Raw genomic sequence first — 16781 nt, 5'->3', positions numbered from 1 at the left:
CATATGCTTGTAAATTCAGGGTACGTTGTCAACAAAACTGCCCTTAGGCTGCCACCTAGGGGTCAATGCTGTGTACTGCAAAAGGGCCAACATGCCAATGTTTTTAGTGACTGTAATGGAAATGGTTCACTATGGGGTCTATTTATAAAACACTCGCCAAACAGTCTCTGGTGGAGAATCTTCCAGGTCCATTTGTTTCATCAGAAGTGAGTGATCGCCCAACAGGGATTGTTTTGATAAATGTTAGCTTCACAGAGTTATAAATTCTTCCTTGGTGGACAGCACAAAGTATTCGTTTTCCCAAAACATGGACCTGTGGTTAATCTCTTGGGGACTGTTATACAGGGGGTGGACCCTATAAAGGTCAGGCGTGCAGCAGCACCCTCTGGTGGCGCGCAGCAGCAGTAATAGTAGTATTGGTTTTCCCAAAACATTGACACCTGGTTAATCTCTTGGGGATTGGTATACAGGGGGTGGACTCTATAATGGTCAGGAGTGCAGCAGCGCCCTCTGGTGGCGCGCAGCAGCACCCTCTGGTGGCGCGCAGCAGCACCCTCTGGTGGCGCGCAGCAGCACCCTCTGGTGGCGCGCAGCAGCACCCTCTGGTGGCGCGCAGTAGTAGTACTAGTTTTCCCAAAACACTGACCTGTGGTCCATCACCACTAGCTCTGAACCCGCATAAGCCCCTCCCCTTCCCAAAAAACATACAGAAAACTCAAAAAATTCCAAGATTAACTCATCTTTATTATAAAGGTGAAATTACAAAAATTTCTCTACTTAAAATACTGTTTTTTTTTTTTGTGATCCAACATTAATTAGCAATACAACGATCGGCAGATTTCAGGGTAACATTTATATATCTATAGTTCCACAGGACAGAATTCCAAATGGCTCATTCTTTAGGCGGAAGCAGGAATATAGAGGCATAGGCTGAGAGGGAAGAATAAAGGTGCATACAGCATGAGAGAGCATTTCCAAAAATATTTCTGCACATTGCATCCATAGAGATATAGATTTATATAGACATTTCTGTATATTTTATTACTTAGAAAAAAAAAGTAATATGTAGAATAGTTCACAGACTCTTGTTCCTACGAGTTGTAATACAACGTAAAAATAACACACAAAAAAATCAACACAAAAAGCAAAAAATTCAAAAAGGCATCAAAATTGGAGCCCAATGCACCGGTAATGGAGAAACAATGAAAGCGGGGAGAACCCGGGGTCTGACCAATGGGTACAAATACAATATACACAAAGATGTCCAGACCTTCTGGTGGGCCCAGCTGGATATTCCAGTAAATAATTAAATTGGCTGCATTTACAGCAATTCTCAAATGTCGCTGCTAAAAAATTAGGTATGATAGAAATTGGGACTTTGGGGGAAAAAAAAAAAAAAAGATAGTAGCTTTACCTGCAGTTTTTGGAGCCCCCCCCCCCCGATATTGAAGGTTGGTCTGTTTTTTTCACTTCCTTTTACAGGTGACAACAGGTTGTTGTGCAGGAAAATTGTGCAGTCTGTTGCCCCTCCCCTGGGTAAGAGGAGGCAAATAAAGCCCGGTTTTGGTTAACTTCCCCCTCCCTTTTGGGCTCAAAATGTAAAAATAAATGCAAAGCAGTATAAACACCCTGGAAATGTTACAAGGTTTGTCCCGATCCCTGGTGCTGGCAAGCTCAGACCCGCCCCCGCGGATTCACTTTTAATTTCCTGCTTGACCAACCAGATTGATCAATTCTGTATGATCCCCAGGTAACTATGGTGCTGGGAACATAGGGTGTGGCTTCTGAACACAAATCTGTCTAAAGGCCACTGACCCCATAGAATTAGGCGAGTTTGTTTCTTACCCAGAGGCCCACTTTAATATACCCCTCATACATGTGCTGGAATATCTGAATTCCTCACCCAATCAAAGCACCATCAGAAATAGATCTGACGGGTGAATGAATAATGAAAAATACGATGAATATTAAGGCCGTGTTTTAAAAAATTAGAATTTGAACAGGATTTGTTTTTGATAAATTTTACAATTTTTTGCTATTATCCCCCGCCCAAAGTGGTTGAAAAAACAATTTTTTTCTGGGTTGAATTGGGGTAATTTTGATCTCATCTCCTGTCAGTTAAAGCAGCCATTTGCTTTGGTAGGGGTAAATAAAATACACCCTATCAATAAATAGGGGTAAATAAAATGAACCCTTGTAATGGGAGGGTCTGAATAGACCACACCCTTTACATAAACCGGATAAATAAACCACACCCCTTAAGTGGCTGGGACAACTAAGCCACACCTCTTGAATGGGCGGGGCATTTAGACTGCACCAACACTATTCACAGATGAATAATCCATCAATATCAAACGGCAATGAATCTGCTGAGATGAACAGAAATACAAATTGCACCAAAATACAAATCCAGAAATAAAATCATTACACAAAATCATATTTATGTGATGTTCAGCAGAACTTTTTTTGTTTGGTACAATAAATTTGGGCATCTTTGGCATTATTACAAAATTAAAATTTTTTTATCTTCTATTCTCTATTTCCCGTTCTATAAAATAAAATTCCTCGCTTACCAAACTTTCTAATCTGCTAGAAAACAAAAAGTATCTACCCACTTCCTGGAGGGTAAAAAAAGAGGCAATGCTCTGCGGGACACCGGAACATCTGCCGGTTCTGCTGCGGTGTGTAGAATTTGCATGGAATGCCAATGTAACAAAAATCGTTAGTAAACATTTTTAGAATTAGTTGTGGTGCAGTGCAGCGCCCCTACTGGGATGCTTTGTGGGGTCTGTGGGCACCTACTGGCCTATGAATGGGGTGCACTGCCGGCCTTTTGGCTAAACAAGCATTGGAAGCATTGCAGAGCGCGTTGGGGTTCTCTGCAGTGTTGGTCTTGGGGCACCTACAGTAGTTGGGGTGCCAATCCAGCCCCTGTATTGTGACCCAACTCTACAGTAACAAACCAAAAACACCTGGGAGGTTACTGAAAATTGCCAGGTGGTGCACCCAACTAAAAGAGTCCAGGGAGAAGTCTTCAACCTACACAGCTGCCCCAATGGGCATTTTATGGTGCAAATTTTTGGGGACTGGTCATATTAAATACAAATAACTATCCTGCCTGATCGGAAAAGCTTTCAGGATAAGATCCAGTCATTTAGCTATGGGCCTCAATATGGTGCAAAGCACCAACACCCCAACAATTACCCAAAATATTACTAATACGAGGCGGTGTGCAGCTTCCCAGCTTCATCAATCTAACAAGCTTTATTGCTAAAGTGGCAGAGACAACCCATTTGCTCCTCCCCTTCTGATGTAATTTGCCCCATGCCAGGGCTTCATTGTAGCGAATATAAATAAATCCATGAAAAAATCCTGTTGGTGTGAAATGCGTCAGTGGGGCTTACAATAAAACATGCTGGATTTCCAATATTAAGCCGGCCTATCTAACCAATGAGCATTGCCTCTGTTATTACCTCCCAGAACTACCCACAGCTAACTCAACACAAGGCCTACATAAATCTCCAACCATCCCTGCATTAAATCTTCACATACCTGTGCAACTCCCAACCACTGACGGTAAAATCTAATTCTGCTCCTGTATGGAGTTCATTGAATACTTTCCAGAAAGTACTTTATTCCTCATAAAAATATAAAGTCCACGCCCCCGCGGAGTTTCTAACCAATCTCTGTGGCACAATGGAGAGGCCGAACACTGAGTGCAAAAATAGGAAAAATTCTTTCATTGCATTTAAAAAAAAAAAAAAACTAGAATTCCCTGCGACATTACTCTTAAATTTTGCATTTTTTTTCGGTTGCCAAAATAAATTCACATTTGGTTAAGCTGTACATTCCAAGCAGGTAAGAAATGTAAAATCCGGCATTCTATTGGTCTACACTTACATCCAATCACAGCAAGGTAAATTTATACAACCCCCCCCAAAAAAAGACCATTCTTGTGCAGTTCACTAAAAATAAATCCACAGCACACAAGTGAGAAAAAAATAAAATCTCTGAACTTTCTAGAAACTCTCCTCCATCTGACTGTGCAATGGTTTATTCTAAGGAGCCCTTTGGTGAGATATTTGGCAAAAATAAAAAAGCTAAAATCAATTACTTTCCAGTTTCAAATTCTAACGACTACAATAACGGAACGACTAAGTGATCTCAAATCATCTGCAATAAAACCGCTGGGGCAACACAGCAAGGCATCCTGGGATCTGTAGTTCCTCAGTACCTGGTGTGTGTGCTGGAGGCTAAAATTCCATAGAAATAAACAGCAAGAGGAGAAAAAGGACAAATGAGCCCATGAGAGAAAACAGACCCAAAAAAATAACGTCCAGTTAAATAGCCAATCACAGAACTATTGAGAGACTGCTAGAGGAAGGCGAGTAAAGTACATATATATTTTTTTTTTCTTTTGCCTTCAAATGTTTATGCATATATATATATATAATTTATTTGTAATGGATTGCAGTCACTGTATAATTCTCAATAAAAAATAGAATAAAAATATTTCCCCCCCTTTGCTATGGAAGAATGCAAACGGCAACTGTAACATCACATTCTAAATTTTCCGGGTGCAGCATATCAGACAGTATATCTAGGCCCTTCTGCAAATACAATCATAAGAGACTTTCTTCCAGTTTATGCTTAATAAAACAAAAATAAAATAACTAAAACCCTCTTCTAAATGGAATACAGACCAGATGCAAATAAAAATAATAGATCAATATATATTTTACGTACACGCCCCGCTTGGGTTTATTTTGGATGTGCTTGCAGCCATGTAAGAAAATATGTTGGAGTAGTAAATAAAATAAAAATCATACTGGTTTGTATTTTTGGCGGGAAACACATGGGCGTGGTTCTGCTAGGAGTCCAGGGGGGAGGAGTTACTATGGCATGGGCTGAATGTCCTCTAGGCGGGGCTGGGTGCTCAAGAAGCATGGAGATAAGGCTGAAGGATCAACTTTCTGTGGTGCACCCTGAAGAGACGGTGCGGCAAAAAGTTGGAAATTCGAACCCGCTGCAACTCAGGACCATGCAACGTCCATCCGGCACAAAAAAACAGGCGTCGCTTACGGTTTCCACTTTGACGCGCCCCCCTTCCGTCTCGGCAACCCTTTACGCCTCCAGTTTTTCCTTCTTTTTGTTTTTCTTTAGGAAGGAGGGAGTACGGAATTTCTTCTTCTTTTTGTTGGGGGATTTGGAAGGCGAGCCCTCGGGGGTCAGTTCCCCTTCGATGATCTTCTCTGTGGTCCGGACTGTGATTTCCACGGTGTCCCCGATGCTGAGCTGTTGGACGCGCATGGTCAGGTCTTCGTCGTGCCGGATGCCCTCCTTACCGTTTACTATGATGGGAGAGTCGCATTGGAATACAGAGTCATCCAGGGGCTCTGGAAGGAGAGAATGAAAATCGGTGAGTAGAAAAAGACAGCAAATGACGGAAATGTTTTAGATTTGGGTAGAGCCCCTCCCAGCTTTTTATTTCTGTAGATTACCTTTCCTTAACTTCCTGTCGTCTATTGTCTCCCAGATAAATTTCACTACAACTAAATTTCATACAACCCGCCTCATTTCCTAGCTGGAGGACGTCCGGCATCATCTAGCCCCTCCCTCCTCAACATGACTGCCTTTGGCCCCACACACCTCTGGCCCCACACACCTCTGGCCCCTCCCCTTTCATTTATTGGATTTCAGTTCCTTCTTTCATTGGAACTCAGAATTACAAGAGAGTATTTCTTGGGGAGTCTTTCTGCAATTGAATCCAGTCTGCCCAGTGACACCCACCTTCTTCTTCTCCATACCCAAATATCAATGCTTTTTGCCATTTGTATGACCCCACCCAAGAGCCGCAGCCTTCTTGCATCAGAATTGGGTTAGCATGCAGAATGATCTTGAGAGAAGGACTGAGGCTATGGAAAGAACCTTTTTATTAGCCAATCTCTGTTTGACCTTTTTAACATGGGGGAAACCTTAAAATAGGGTCCAAGGGACCTCCTTAGGGTTCTAGGGACCCCCTGCTATAATTATAAATGTGCACAGCTCACAGTATATTCGTGTGGTGGTCAGTGGGAAGAATTCCTCTTACATTGCTGGCCATTGGGAAGAATATCTCCCTTACAGACAGCCCAAAAAGATTATTGGGGTCACTTAGAATTTTCCAAGGAACAACTTGATCAAGTTACCACTAGCGCCCTCTAGAGGAACCCTGGTTCAGAAACATTGGTGTAGAACAGGGGTCATCAAACTTTTTTGGCCATTTCAGGGGTGGGCAGGAGCACACTAGGCCAGACTCTCTCTCGAATCTCACCCTAATAGCTCCACCCCCCACCAGGAATGCCCCCTTAAGGGAATTCCCTCTCCTCCACAATGCATACGGAGTAGAGAGAATGTTCCCGATTTACCCCGGCCGGCGTTAACACTTCCATTGCCAGGGTAAATAGGGAACATTCCCTCTTCTTTGTATGCATTGCGGAGGAGACGGAATTCTCTTCAGGGAGCCACAGCAAGAGGAGGCTCAAGAGCCGCATGCGGCTCTGGAAGTTTGCTTCAGCCTAATCCCAGACGGCATTGGGGTGGATCGGCCAGGGGGCGTTAGGCCATAAGAAACTACCGGCTAGGCCATATCTGGCCGTCTAGGCCGTATCTGAAGACAAACATTTTCTATACCGATGTCATTACCATGAAGAGAAGGAGGAACCAGGAAGGCAAAATATCAGCAGATTTAATTGTCCACTTTAAATACCTGTAGTAGTGGTTGGCGTCAGGTGCAGGGACTGAGTTACGGGGGCAGAAGATTCCTCCTCTGAAATTAATTCATGCTCGGCATCTGCAGGGTTAAGATTTGTGTTAGTTGTCATGCAGGTTATCATGCGGAGAGAGCAGACACACAGAGGTGACGAGTGGACGAATGGAAAGACGAAAATCTGAGAGAAACGTGATGCATGAGAAAAAGCAAACAATTGCAGAAATATGAAAGAGATGGAAAGAGTTTTGTAATGTCAGATGACAATGTTAGTGTTATTTTAGTGAAGGAGAAGATGACATCGGGGGACCGATGGAAGAGGGAGAATCTAAAACAAAATCTGGCCAAAGGGAGAACATTGTAACTACAAAATGTTAACATTCATCTGGGTCATGTGACTGCACCGCGCTCCATTTGTACAATCACCGGTAACTGCACTTATTCTTCATCCTCACAGCAGCAAGAAAATTCTACAGCTTCAACGACAGGGAATAAAAATCAAAGTACAGTATTTCCTACACTAAGCTGCCAATAAAATCTGATAGAAGTTTCACCATGTGAATTCTGCAGTTTTCATCAAACTTATCCCTGTGATGCTGCCTTGTTCAGACCTCCTGGTATGGGGTAGCAATTGTCTCCTAATGGTGCTCCTGTGTTGCCACCATGTATCATACACCCCTGGTGCAGCAGGTTGCAGATTCATTCTTACATCTAATTTAACTCTCTTGATATAATAGGTGGTAATCTTTGTGACAGGGGACTCTTTAAGAGTTTCCTGGATGGAGGCTGCAGTCCATTGGATGACTGGATCCCATGTCTGCAGGGACCAGTAATAGCAATGGTCGGGCCCCAGTAATAAATACCAGGAAATGATTGGATGATTTGCTCCTAGAATCTGATGATGCAGAATATTTTTCTGTCCTGTGCTCACCTTGTATTCCGTTATTTTCACCTCTTCCTTCCTGCGTCTCTTCTTCCAGCAATTGGCTAAATGGATTGGGGGGTGGGGGAGGAGCGTTCTCATCCTCTATGAACTGCATTGGCTGTGGGAAACAGAGATCAGAGTTTTATTTTTGCACATATTTGAGTACAAAGCAAAAGGCTGCAGAATTCAGGAAAGTTAGGTGAGGACATTCTCATGGTACTCCAAGTAAATGCCCCAACTCACTGGGTGTTTAAAGGGGAACCGTGCAGAGGAAATATGCTGGTTGCCATTGTAGACTTCTGTTCCTGAAAAGGCCAGTTGCCTGGCTGTTATGGCAGCAGTGTTTTTCAGATCAGAGCTTAGGCATTCTTGCTTGCTTTGGGTCAAAGACAGCGGGCATTAAGCAGCATATTTGCTGTCTGAGCAACAAACAAGTGTATTAGTTTTAAAGGGTAGGGTATGGCCAGTGACTGCGGTCATTGTAATGTTTACCGCAATATAATTTTGTGACTTTGTGGGGGCCAGGGGAAGTTGGTGGTAGATACATAATATCTGCAGGAAGACAGCCTATTGTAACTGATCCATCTGAGAACTGGCAGAAGAGATCAGTGGAGAGCAAACACTGATTATTACAAAGAGGAAGCAAACCCTGCATCTGCAAAATATGGCTGCCACCAGGAGCCTGAAAGAAGTATTGGAGCTGCTGGACCACCCTTGGAGCACATTTACTTACCGCACTCGGCTTATCCACCACGATGCCTGCCAGCACTTGTGACTGAGGCCCAGCAGTCTTTAGATCGTACCGATTCTGCTCCCTGATCTGCAAAAAATTTGTTTAAATGTCAGTAATTAGGAATGGTCAATCATTTTAAGAGGAAGTGGTGACATTGCCGAGTTCCTGGGTCTGTGCACCTGCTGTATCCTTATGAGGGCCCCCCTATCTCTGTGCTGAGTTCTGGGGTCTGTACACCTTCTGTACCCTTATGAGGGGCTTCCCACATCTCTGTGCCAAGTTCTGGGGTCTGTACACCTGCTGTACCCTTATGAGGGGCTCCCCCCATCTCTGTGCCGAGTTCTGAGGTCTGTACACCTGCTGTACCCTTATGAGGGGCTCCCCCCATCTCTGTGCCAAGTTCTGGGGTCTGCACACCTGCTGTACCCAATGAGGGGCTCCCCCCATCTCTGTGCCGAGTTCTGGGGTCTGTACACCTGCTGTACCCTTTACCCCACAAAGGTGAGGAGAACATACAAACTTCATGTTTCTGTGTCCCTGGTGAGCTCTCAAGCCAAGATCGGAATGCTCATTACAAAACCACAGCGCTGCCCCTCCAGGAACAAAAGAAACACGGAATCTGGTTGTAAATCTGTTCAGCTTGTCCGGAATAATAAAACCTTTATAGTATCGCAGGGAACTCCGCATATAAACAGCAGAATAATATACAGCTATAAAGCCGGCAGGATATCCTGACAATAAAGCTGCAGGAAAGGTCTATGATGGGCCGGTGGGGGGGATGGGGAATAAATCACCTTATTTCTCTTCTCTAGGACGTCTGTGGGGTTGGTGTTCAGGGGGACGAACTGGTTGGGGTCTTCTATTTTGATAGGACAACCACTGGAATTCTTGTTCAGCTCATTGGCTTTCATCCACTGCAACAGAAACAGAGCAAAAGGTTATGTGAGGATGGGGGAAGAAGAACCCTCGGGAGGACATAAGGAATTTTCCATTAGGATACACATGTTTTATTGTATCTGATAAAGATTAGGTGAAACAGACTGTCTGGCACCGGTTTTATGGATTTAAAGTGGGCCTGTCACCGGGTATTTGTCATTATTGTTGAACTTTAAAAGCTCTCCAGAGTCAGCAAAGTCCAGGATCGGCCCCAACCTGTCACATCCGTGCAGAAGATTCCGATTGGCTGGCAGCATTACCCTTTCCTGTGTGAGCTGTGCAGCAGGTGACACCAGGACACACTCTAGGATCCCTATTACACATTTGATGCTAGATTCATGTCTCACCGTAATCCTTGTCCTTGGACTCATCTCGCCATTTATGGACTCTTCAGGAACCTGAACTTTCATATACGTGTTTGGCGAGTTGAGCCACCTTGTATTTTCTCTCTGCTGCTTCTGGGCGAGGAACTTCAGCGGGGAGCGCGGCATGGACTGATCATCGTCAAATGTAAATGCTGTGACTGTGGCCGGGATTTCTACTTCGCTCTTGTGGCGCGGCTTCTCCCGCGTCAGGGGCTGTCTGTAAGCGTAGCCGGTCCGGTAACCCTGTAAAAGGAGGGAGAACTGTTCAGATAGAAGCTGTACAATACAGAGATAGCGATACCGATTACATAACATATATTGCAGCTTTTGCAGTCACATCTGGTGGCTGCATTAGATTTATTTTTTTCCTATTTCCTACTATTTTCTTCTGAGGATCCTGACACTAACAACACTAACTCCACTATGTCAATAGAGGGGCAGTGTTGTCGCCCTAGAAAAATAACTACAGAAGACACACACTGTTTTCGATGAATACAGTGATGACCTACAGCACTGGAATTCATTAAAAGTAAATAAAATCCCAAATGAAAGCCATCTGAGGGGCCTTGAAAGAACTGTGATTGTACTGCAAACTCTTTATATGTGTAATACACCCACCAGCCTGTAGATGGCAAGATAAGCACCCATGTAATATAAACAGATGGATGCAATACTCCCAATAGCCTGTAGATGGCAATCGGTGCAATATAAAGAGATGGGTGCACACCTGCAATGGATCTTCCTATTGATAACATAGAATAATTCCTATTGATGCCAATTTCATTGTTGACAATTGAGAGCACTGGTAAAAAACAAGCCATCAAATGTACCCTGCCAGAAGGGCTGCAGCCATTTAAATAATTTATACTAGCTGTATTTTGTTTTTGCCCTGAAGTTCCCAGTACCATCTTCAGCACTCACCAGGTTGTCCAGCATTCTCATGAGCGATTCAAACTCCAACTCCCCCACTTTCCACTTGTGCTGCCCCTCCATGTTCACCCCTCCTCCTCCAGCAGCGGCCACTGTGTGTGTGACCGCTTTGTACTTCTCCAGGTCCAGAAGCAAAAGGTTGTCGATCCCTCCAGAGCCAGCCAGAGCATTGACCTGCAGGAACAGAACCGTAATACAGATGTAAACACTACTAGATGACATTTATTATACTCAGCCCCTAGCCAAGCTTTATTACGGTGTTGCCAGTTTATATTGAAGCATAGCAATATTGCATACTATTATTAGAGCTGAAGTGGAACTAAAGTAACCCCACTTTGCAAATTCACAACTCAGGCAGGGACAGAAGATGTCTCTGCTGCAATAACTGTTCTTATCTGCCTGATTGATGCCTAAGAGAACCAAAGAAGATTTAGCAAACAAGAGAGAGTGAGAGTGAGCAAGCCAGAAAGGATGAGAGCGAGTAAGTAAGAGAGCAGGGAGAGAGCGAGCAGCAAGAGCAAGCGAAAGTGAGCGAGCAAAGAGCGTAAACAAAGGCCAGAGAGGGGGAGAGACACACTAGTCTCCTATTGCAACCCTCAATTTGAGTAGTTTCACCATTTATAATCAGATTTATTTGTGTTACCTGAACTTCGCAGGCCAGCTGTACATTGAAGATGTAATGAAAAGCTTCCTCTAACGTCTCCCCCAGAGCCATCACTCCATGATTCCGCAGTACCAGAACCTGCACACACACAATAAACAGGAAGTAAGCAACATAAGAGTACAATATATAGGTTTGTACAATAGGCAGGGGCTGTTTTAGACAAAATGGATTCCTGGGCAAATATGGGGCACCAGATGCAAAGCGTTCTAGTTCTCTGCAGGAGGTAAATACTCAGGGAAATTGCCCAGTTTTCCCTACCCCAACAATGCACCGTCCCTGACCACAGGTATGTACAATGCGGGTACCATACTGTACTATATGTACATTGGATGAGAATACAATACCGTACAACTGAATTCTCCAATGTGAGTATCAGTGTTTAAAGCAGGGATCCTCGGTAAATGAACAATTTGTAACTCAACTTTTTCGCCAATTGTAAGGGTGGCAGCCTTCCCACTGGTCAGCTATGTAAGAGGTATTATTCCCACTCACCACCTCACTAATATACTGTAAGCTGTGGATATAATAAATATAGCCAGGGTTACCTGAAGTCCTGAAAGTTATTTCAAGGGATTACCCCATGTTAGAAAGGTCTAGAAAACTGGCGAGCACAATACCGTACATTAAACTTGACATCAGTACAATGCTGCTGCACCAGTGCCTGGTAAGTATCACGTACACATACGGAACATTGTTGTACTGATGCAGGCTTGAACCCAATCCTGAAGAAACCCAGAAATATACTGGAACACACAAAGATAAATGTTACCTTGGCACTGGGGCCCAGAACTTTTTGCAGATGGATTCTCTCTTGCTGCTCATCCAGAGAGCCCTGGTAGTTGTAGTAAGCAATATCCCCGAGGATCAGAGCTTCCTGGGAGATGGGGAGGATGCCGCATTTCATGGAGGAAACCTGGAACGAAAGGAATTAAGTTTCTGAGTGCTGTACAGTAACCCATGGGGCGGAAGGTTCTTATGAAGGGGGTTCTGGTTGTCTGACTTGAAGGAGCACTCACCGCGGCTGTGGCGGGGGTGTGAATGTGGATGACGCAGCGCACATCGGGACGTGTGGAGTAAATGGCTGCATGTGGGCTGAATCCTGATGGGTCAACGCGCAGGTTGGTGCTTCCCTGATCGACCACCTCGCCAATGATATTCAGCTTCACCTACAGAGAGGAGGGTGTGGTTAGAGAGTCACCTGACTGCGATTGTGATGGCATTATGGGCAATGGTCATAAAGTATACTCACCAGATTGGAGGCCGACGCCTCAGCGAAGGAGAGGCCTCTGGGAATGATGAGAATGTGGTCCTGCTCCTTGCTTACTCTGACCTACAAAGATGACATGAATTAGATATCATTAAGGTATGCATACAGGTATGTGAGCCCCTCCCCTTGCTCCAAAAACTGTGACCAATCAACAAACCCCAATACTGTCAACATGGGAGGTGTTTGTGGACGTCCTTAGTGGGACCAGATTAGGAACTGATACAGATCTAATTCCCATTACTTTCAGCAGCTGGATGGAGCTGTAGGAAAGTAATTGTAGTATTCTACCTGGGCAATTGGTGGAGCTCTGGACTCCTTTTCCCTCATCATGTCACGATTACACATAGCTCTGCTGCAAGCAGCCTGGTTACAAAATTTAATGAATCTAGAACAGATTCTGTGTTTCAATTAGACAAAAGAAAAAAAAACAAACAAACAAAAAAAAAAAACATAGGCTTCTCTGTTGTATACATGTACTGCTCCAAGGATACAACACAAAAATACACACAATGATGTAAAACTAATAGGAAAATCTAGTTCCTCTAACTGTTAACATGGAAGTCCCTTCCTGGGAGTGTGTACACATTTTCCTTTCAATGCTTGCATTGTTCATGGCGGATATGTTTGGGATTGTAACATTCTGCATGATAATGTGTCCCAGATGAAATAAAGCTATAAAAGACCTGACAGGTATCAACTCCACCCCATCCAGCCATGAATAATTCATTCTAGGTGGGGTGTTTATCCTATTGTGGCAGAGCTATCAATTCAGGTCAATGCCAATTGCAGCTTTCAGTAAATCAATAAAGATATAAATTATTTGGCTGTCATGAGGGTGACATCAGGATCAGAAAAAGGGCACAGAGAATAGTTGATGTTTTGGATAAAGTTTATTGGATGCAGTGATTGTATAAAAACATCCAATGCGTTTCAGAGGGGCTCCCTTCACCAAGAGGGGACTGAAAGGTGTGGGCACAAATACATTATTTAGGAACATTGCCATCAAAATGTACTATCTGCACCAGGTCCTTTGTGGTCACATGTTTAGCCAACCCTGAGAGTGCCGGATCTCAGATTGCATTGGAGACTTTTTGAATTCAAACCTTTGGATTTTTTTCCTAATGTTCGCATAGTTAAACCCTGAGGAAGAGCTGAGCTCCTTGGTAAGCCTACAATGCACTGGCAACATTTTTGTTTTTGCCCACAATGTTTGTAGAAAAAGAGGGCATAAAAGTACGGTTGACAAGAAAAAGTTTTAGGTGTCTGGCCTGTCAAGCGTACTTTGTTGCCCTAATTTTCTTCAAATATTACATTCCTTATGTTCTATGTCAGGACCCATTGTGCGTCACATCAGAACACAGTGAAATCCCCACAACGGGGGTCACTCTGCAACTTGACCAGGTAAAAGCAAAGGTCTGATTGAAGGGTTTTGGTCATTCAGATGAGGCCAGACATACCGTGATGTAGGCGTTGCTCAAATGTGCCCAGCCAAAGAGATCAGCCAAGCGGTACATGCTGGCCAGCTTACACCGGGTGAGCTTCTCTCCTTTTGCCATCACGGCCTCCACGGCAGGGTGAATGTCGTTGATTGGTGTGACCATCCCCAGATCTGAGAGGAAAAAAAAAAGACAAAAATGGTGAAGCCGTGGAGCAGCTCTTACCGGAGAGAAATCGTTCCCCTAGTGTGAACAAACTTGGATGTCCAACTGTTCGGTAATAATATTTTTATGATTTTACATACAAAGAATTAATCGTTAAAATAAAGAAGGATTACCATCCTTGTCCTCATTGCAGATATTCTATTCTGCTCATTTCTCTCCCAGCCACTACACAGGAAGTGACTGAAAATCCCAACAGCAAGAAAAACGAATTCTCCGTTATTGAAAAGGCAAGAAGGACTGCTCACCCTTTTTTGTGTTACCACAACCACCAACCTCCTGGTGCCGTAACATGACCAGCTACAAAATCTTCTCTTTAAGTCACCTGCTCCCCATTCATGCGTTTTGACCAGCTTGGGTTAAATTATTGCAGCATTGCAAAAAAAAAAAAAAAAAAGTGCTATCTAAAAACTGAGCAGCCAAGGTCGCTATATCTACAAGTCCACAGGTTTTTAGCCCCAAAAACAAAGCCTTTATATAGTCAGGATGATCTTCAGTGTGGAGGACGGAGAAGCGATGTGTGACGGGATCCAGGCATGGAGAGATTCCTGCCGGGTGTCCCCAGCCGCATATTGAGTGGGAGTAAGGAGGCTGCTATCCGGTGATAAAATCCATCGCTATGAATGATCTGTGCTCACGATATGGACAGAGGCTTCCCCTGATCTCTCCTCTATCACACAGCACTAATCCATCCCTCGGGGCGTCTACGCTGTGCCAAACTTTGTACTCTCACACCTTCTATAAACCTGAATGTGATTCTGAAGGGTGTGGCTGGCGGGAGGGAGCCGGGTCATACAGACGGTAGCCAGCTAGGATAACATCCGATGAGATTGCGGTCACGTGTGTTTAAAGGGGAGAGAAGGCCAGGACTTTGTGGAGTCATTGTGGTAAAGTTCAGCTGTGGCTAAAATCTCACAGAAGGTTTATTATGTTAAAGGAGAACTCCACCATCACCCAGCTACACCATCCAAATCTAACCCCTTACCCGATGACATTAGCAAGGCTTCTTCTTTCTCGAGAAGTGACAGACAGATGGCACCTTTCCAGATTCAAGCAGTGATCACATGTGGGCACCATTCAGTCCTAGAGTACTGTTAACCCAACATGAGCGCTGGGATGCCCCCTAGAGGCTGTGTAAATGACAGGTTTATAAGGAAAAAGCAGAATGATTACCTTCAAACCTGTCATTTACAAAGACTCTAGGGGGCGTGCCAGCACTCAGGTTCAGTTCACAGTACTCTGAGACTGAATGGTGCCCACATGTCATAATGCGATCAGTGCTTGGATCTAGAAGACGCCATCTGTTCTGATGGAACAGAACCACCACTGCTGGACTGGAGAGGAAGCCGGTGATAACACTGCAGTGTGGAGGAGTAAGAAGAAATAATTTCTGGTAATCCTGCCAAGAAGCTTTCTTGTACCCCTTCCTCTTATAGGATTTTTTAGTTATGTTCCTTTGTTTCTGGTGAAGTGGCTGCACCAACGCTTGGTCTGCTGTTGTCACCATCAGGAAACCTGCCCTGAGAACAGCCATTGGTGGAGTGCATGCAGACAGGAAGTGGCTGCATGGGATCAGCAGCAGTGAGATGCAGAAATGCATTTTATTTTAAGAATGACAGTGGCGCTTTAGTAAAGGAAATGCCATGGCTGGCGGGCTGTGGTCACCGACAGGATATTGCTCTCCTGACATTTAGTTTGTAAAACACCATACACAGGATGGAGGGGAACATTGCAGCTACTTGCAGGTGTTGTTCCCATGACTTTTTGCACCCACTTGTCAGTGAGGGAGCAACGCCGGCATTGTAGCGGAGTTTTCCTGACACGCAGCCCGACTGTCAGGCTTCTTGAACAATGCAGATTTAAAGGGGTACACAGCACATTTCCGATCTAAAACTTACTGAGGGGAGAGGAGGCGAAACCAGCGAATGAGGTGGCCATGACAAAGTCAGCAATCTGCTGCAGGGCCAGGAGACCGGTCGGGTTGTTTCCCTTCTTCATCTGATCCTGGATGAGGCTCTCCAGATCCTCCCGGAAGGCCTGTAGATGAGACAGAGAGCCATTATAAAGAATCACAGAACGGGTGACACATGGGTACACACCCGCTCCCCCCAACCCAAAAGTGCACCCAGACACCAGATAACCCAACACTATCTTATCATTGGACACCACAAACCCATTATCTTGGGCCTGACCAGGCCGTCCCTGTGCAATGACGTTGAATGGAGACATTACATTCCTATTATTGGGGTGGCAGCTGTAGCCTAACCAGCAATGGATTTCATCTGCTGAGCAATCAGGGCTGCAGGGAGAACGGATTCCACCCAGCTGCCTGCCCACCATCATGCAGGAAACCCAGACAGCGGGCCCAGCCAGAGCACCTTCATACCATTTCTATACACACAATTCCATATTACATCTTTTGTGTTCTTCCCACAAATTATACCGACCATATAATTAATCAGTGATTAATGAGCCGCCCGCCCCTTATACATATTTATCAATAGCAGACTTGTGAACGCCGGCTCGTCATAAAAGGCATGTGATAACACTGCTTG

At 44.5% G+C, this 16781-nt stretch overlaps 1 protein-coding gene across 5 annotated transcripts in view; it reads right to left on the bottom strand.

Annotated features, from left to right (window-relative positions):
• Positions 1–723: 723 nt before the first annotated feature.
• ADD3 (adducin 3) overlaps positions 724–16781 on the bottom strand; it is a 72130-nt gene continuing 56072 nt past the window's right edge. For 4 of the 5 annotated variants that reach the window (XM_072424328.1, XM_072424331.1, XM_072424329.1 and 1 more), the window contains 13 exons: positions 16125–16263; positions 14026–14177; positions 12551–12631; positions 12318–12467; positions 12071–12214; positions 11281–11379; positions 10629–10811; positions 9690–9950; positions 9201–9320; positions 8407–8493; positions 7680–7791; positions 6749–6832; positions 724–5396 (listed from right to left, as the gene is read on the bottom strand). In XM_072424328.1, the coding sequence (XP_072280429.1) occupies positions 5125–5396; positions 6749–6832; positions 7680–7791; positions 8407–8493; positions 9201–9320; positions 9690–9950; positions 10629–10811; positions 11281–11379; positions 12071–12214; positions 12318–12467; positions 12551–12631; positions 14026–14177; positions 16125–16263 (1884 nt within the window). In that variant the 3' untranslated portion in view covers positions 724–5124. The remainder of the gene's footprint in view (positions 5397–6748; positions 6833–7679; positions 7792–8406; positions 8494–9200; positions 9321–9689; positions 9951–10628; positions 10812–11280; positions 11380–12070; positions 12215–12317; positions 12468–12550; positions 12632–14025; positions 14178–16124; positions 16264–16781) is intronic. The other variant, XM_072424332.1, reaches the window with a different exon arrangement.

The sequence above is a fragment of the Pyxicephalus adspersus genome, chromosome 10 (assembly GCF_032062135.1).
Source record: "Pyxicephalus adspersus chromosome 10, UCB_Pads_2.0, whole genome shotgun sequence".
Taxonomy (NCBI): domain Eukaryota; kingdom Metazoa; phylum Chordata; class Amphibia; order Anura; family Pyxicephalidae; genus Pyxicephalus; species Pyxicephalus adspersus.
Note: the sequence above shows the minus strand (reverse complement) of the source record. Positions and strands in the feature narration are given on the sequence as shown.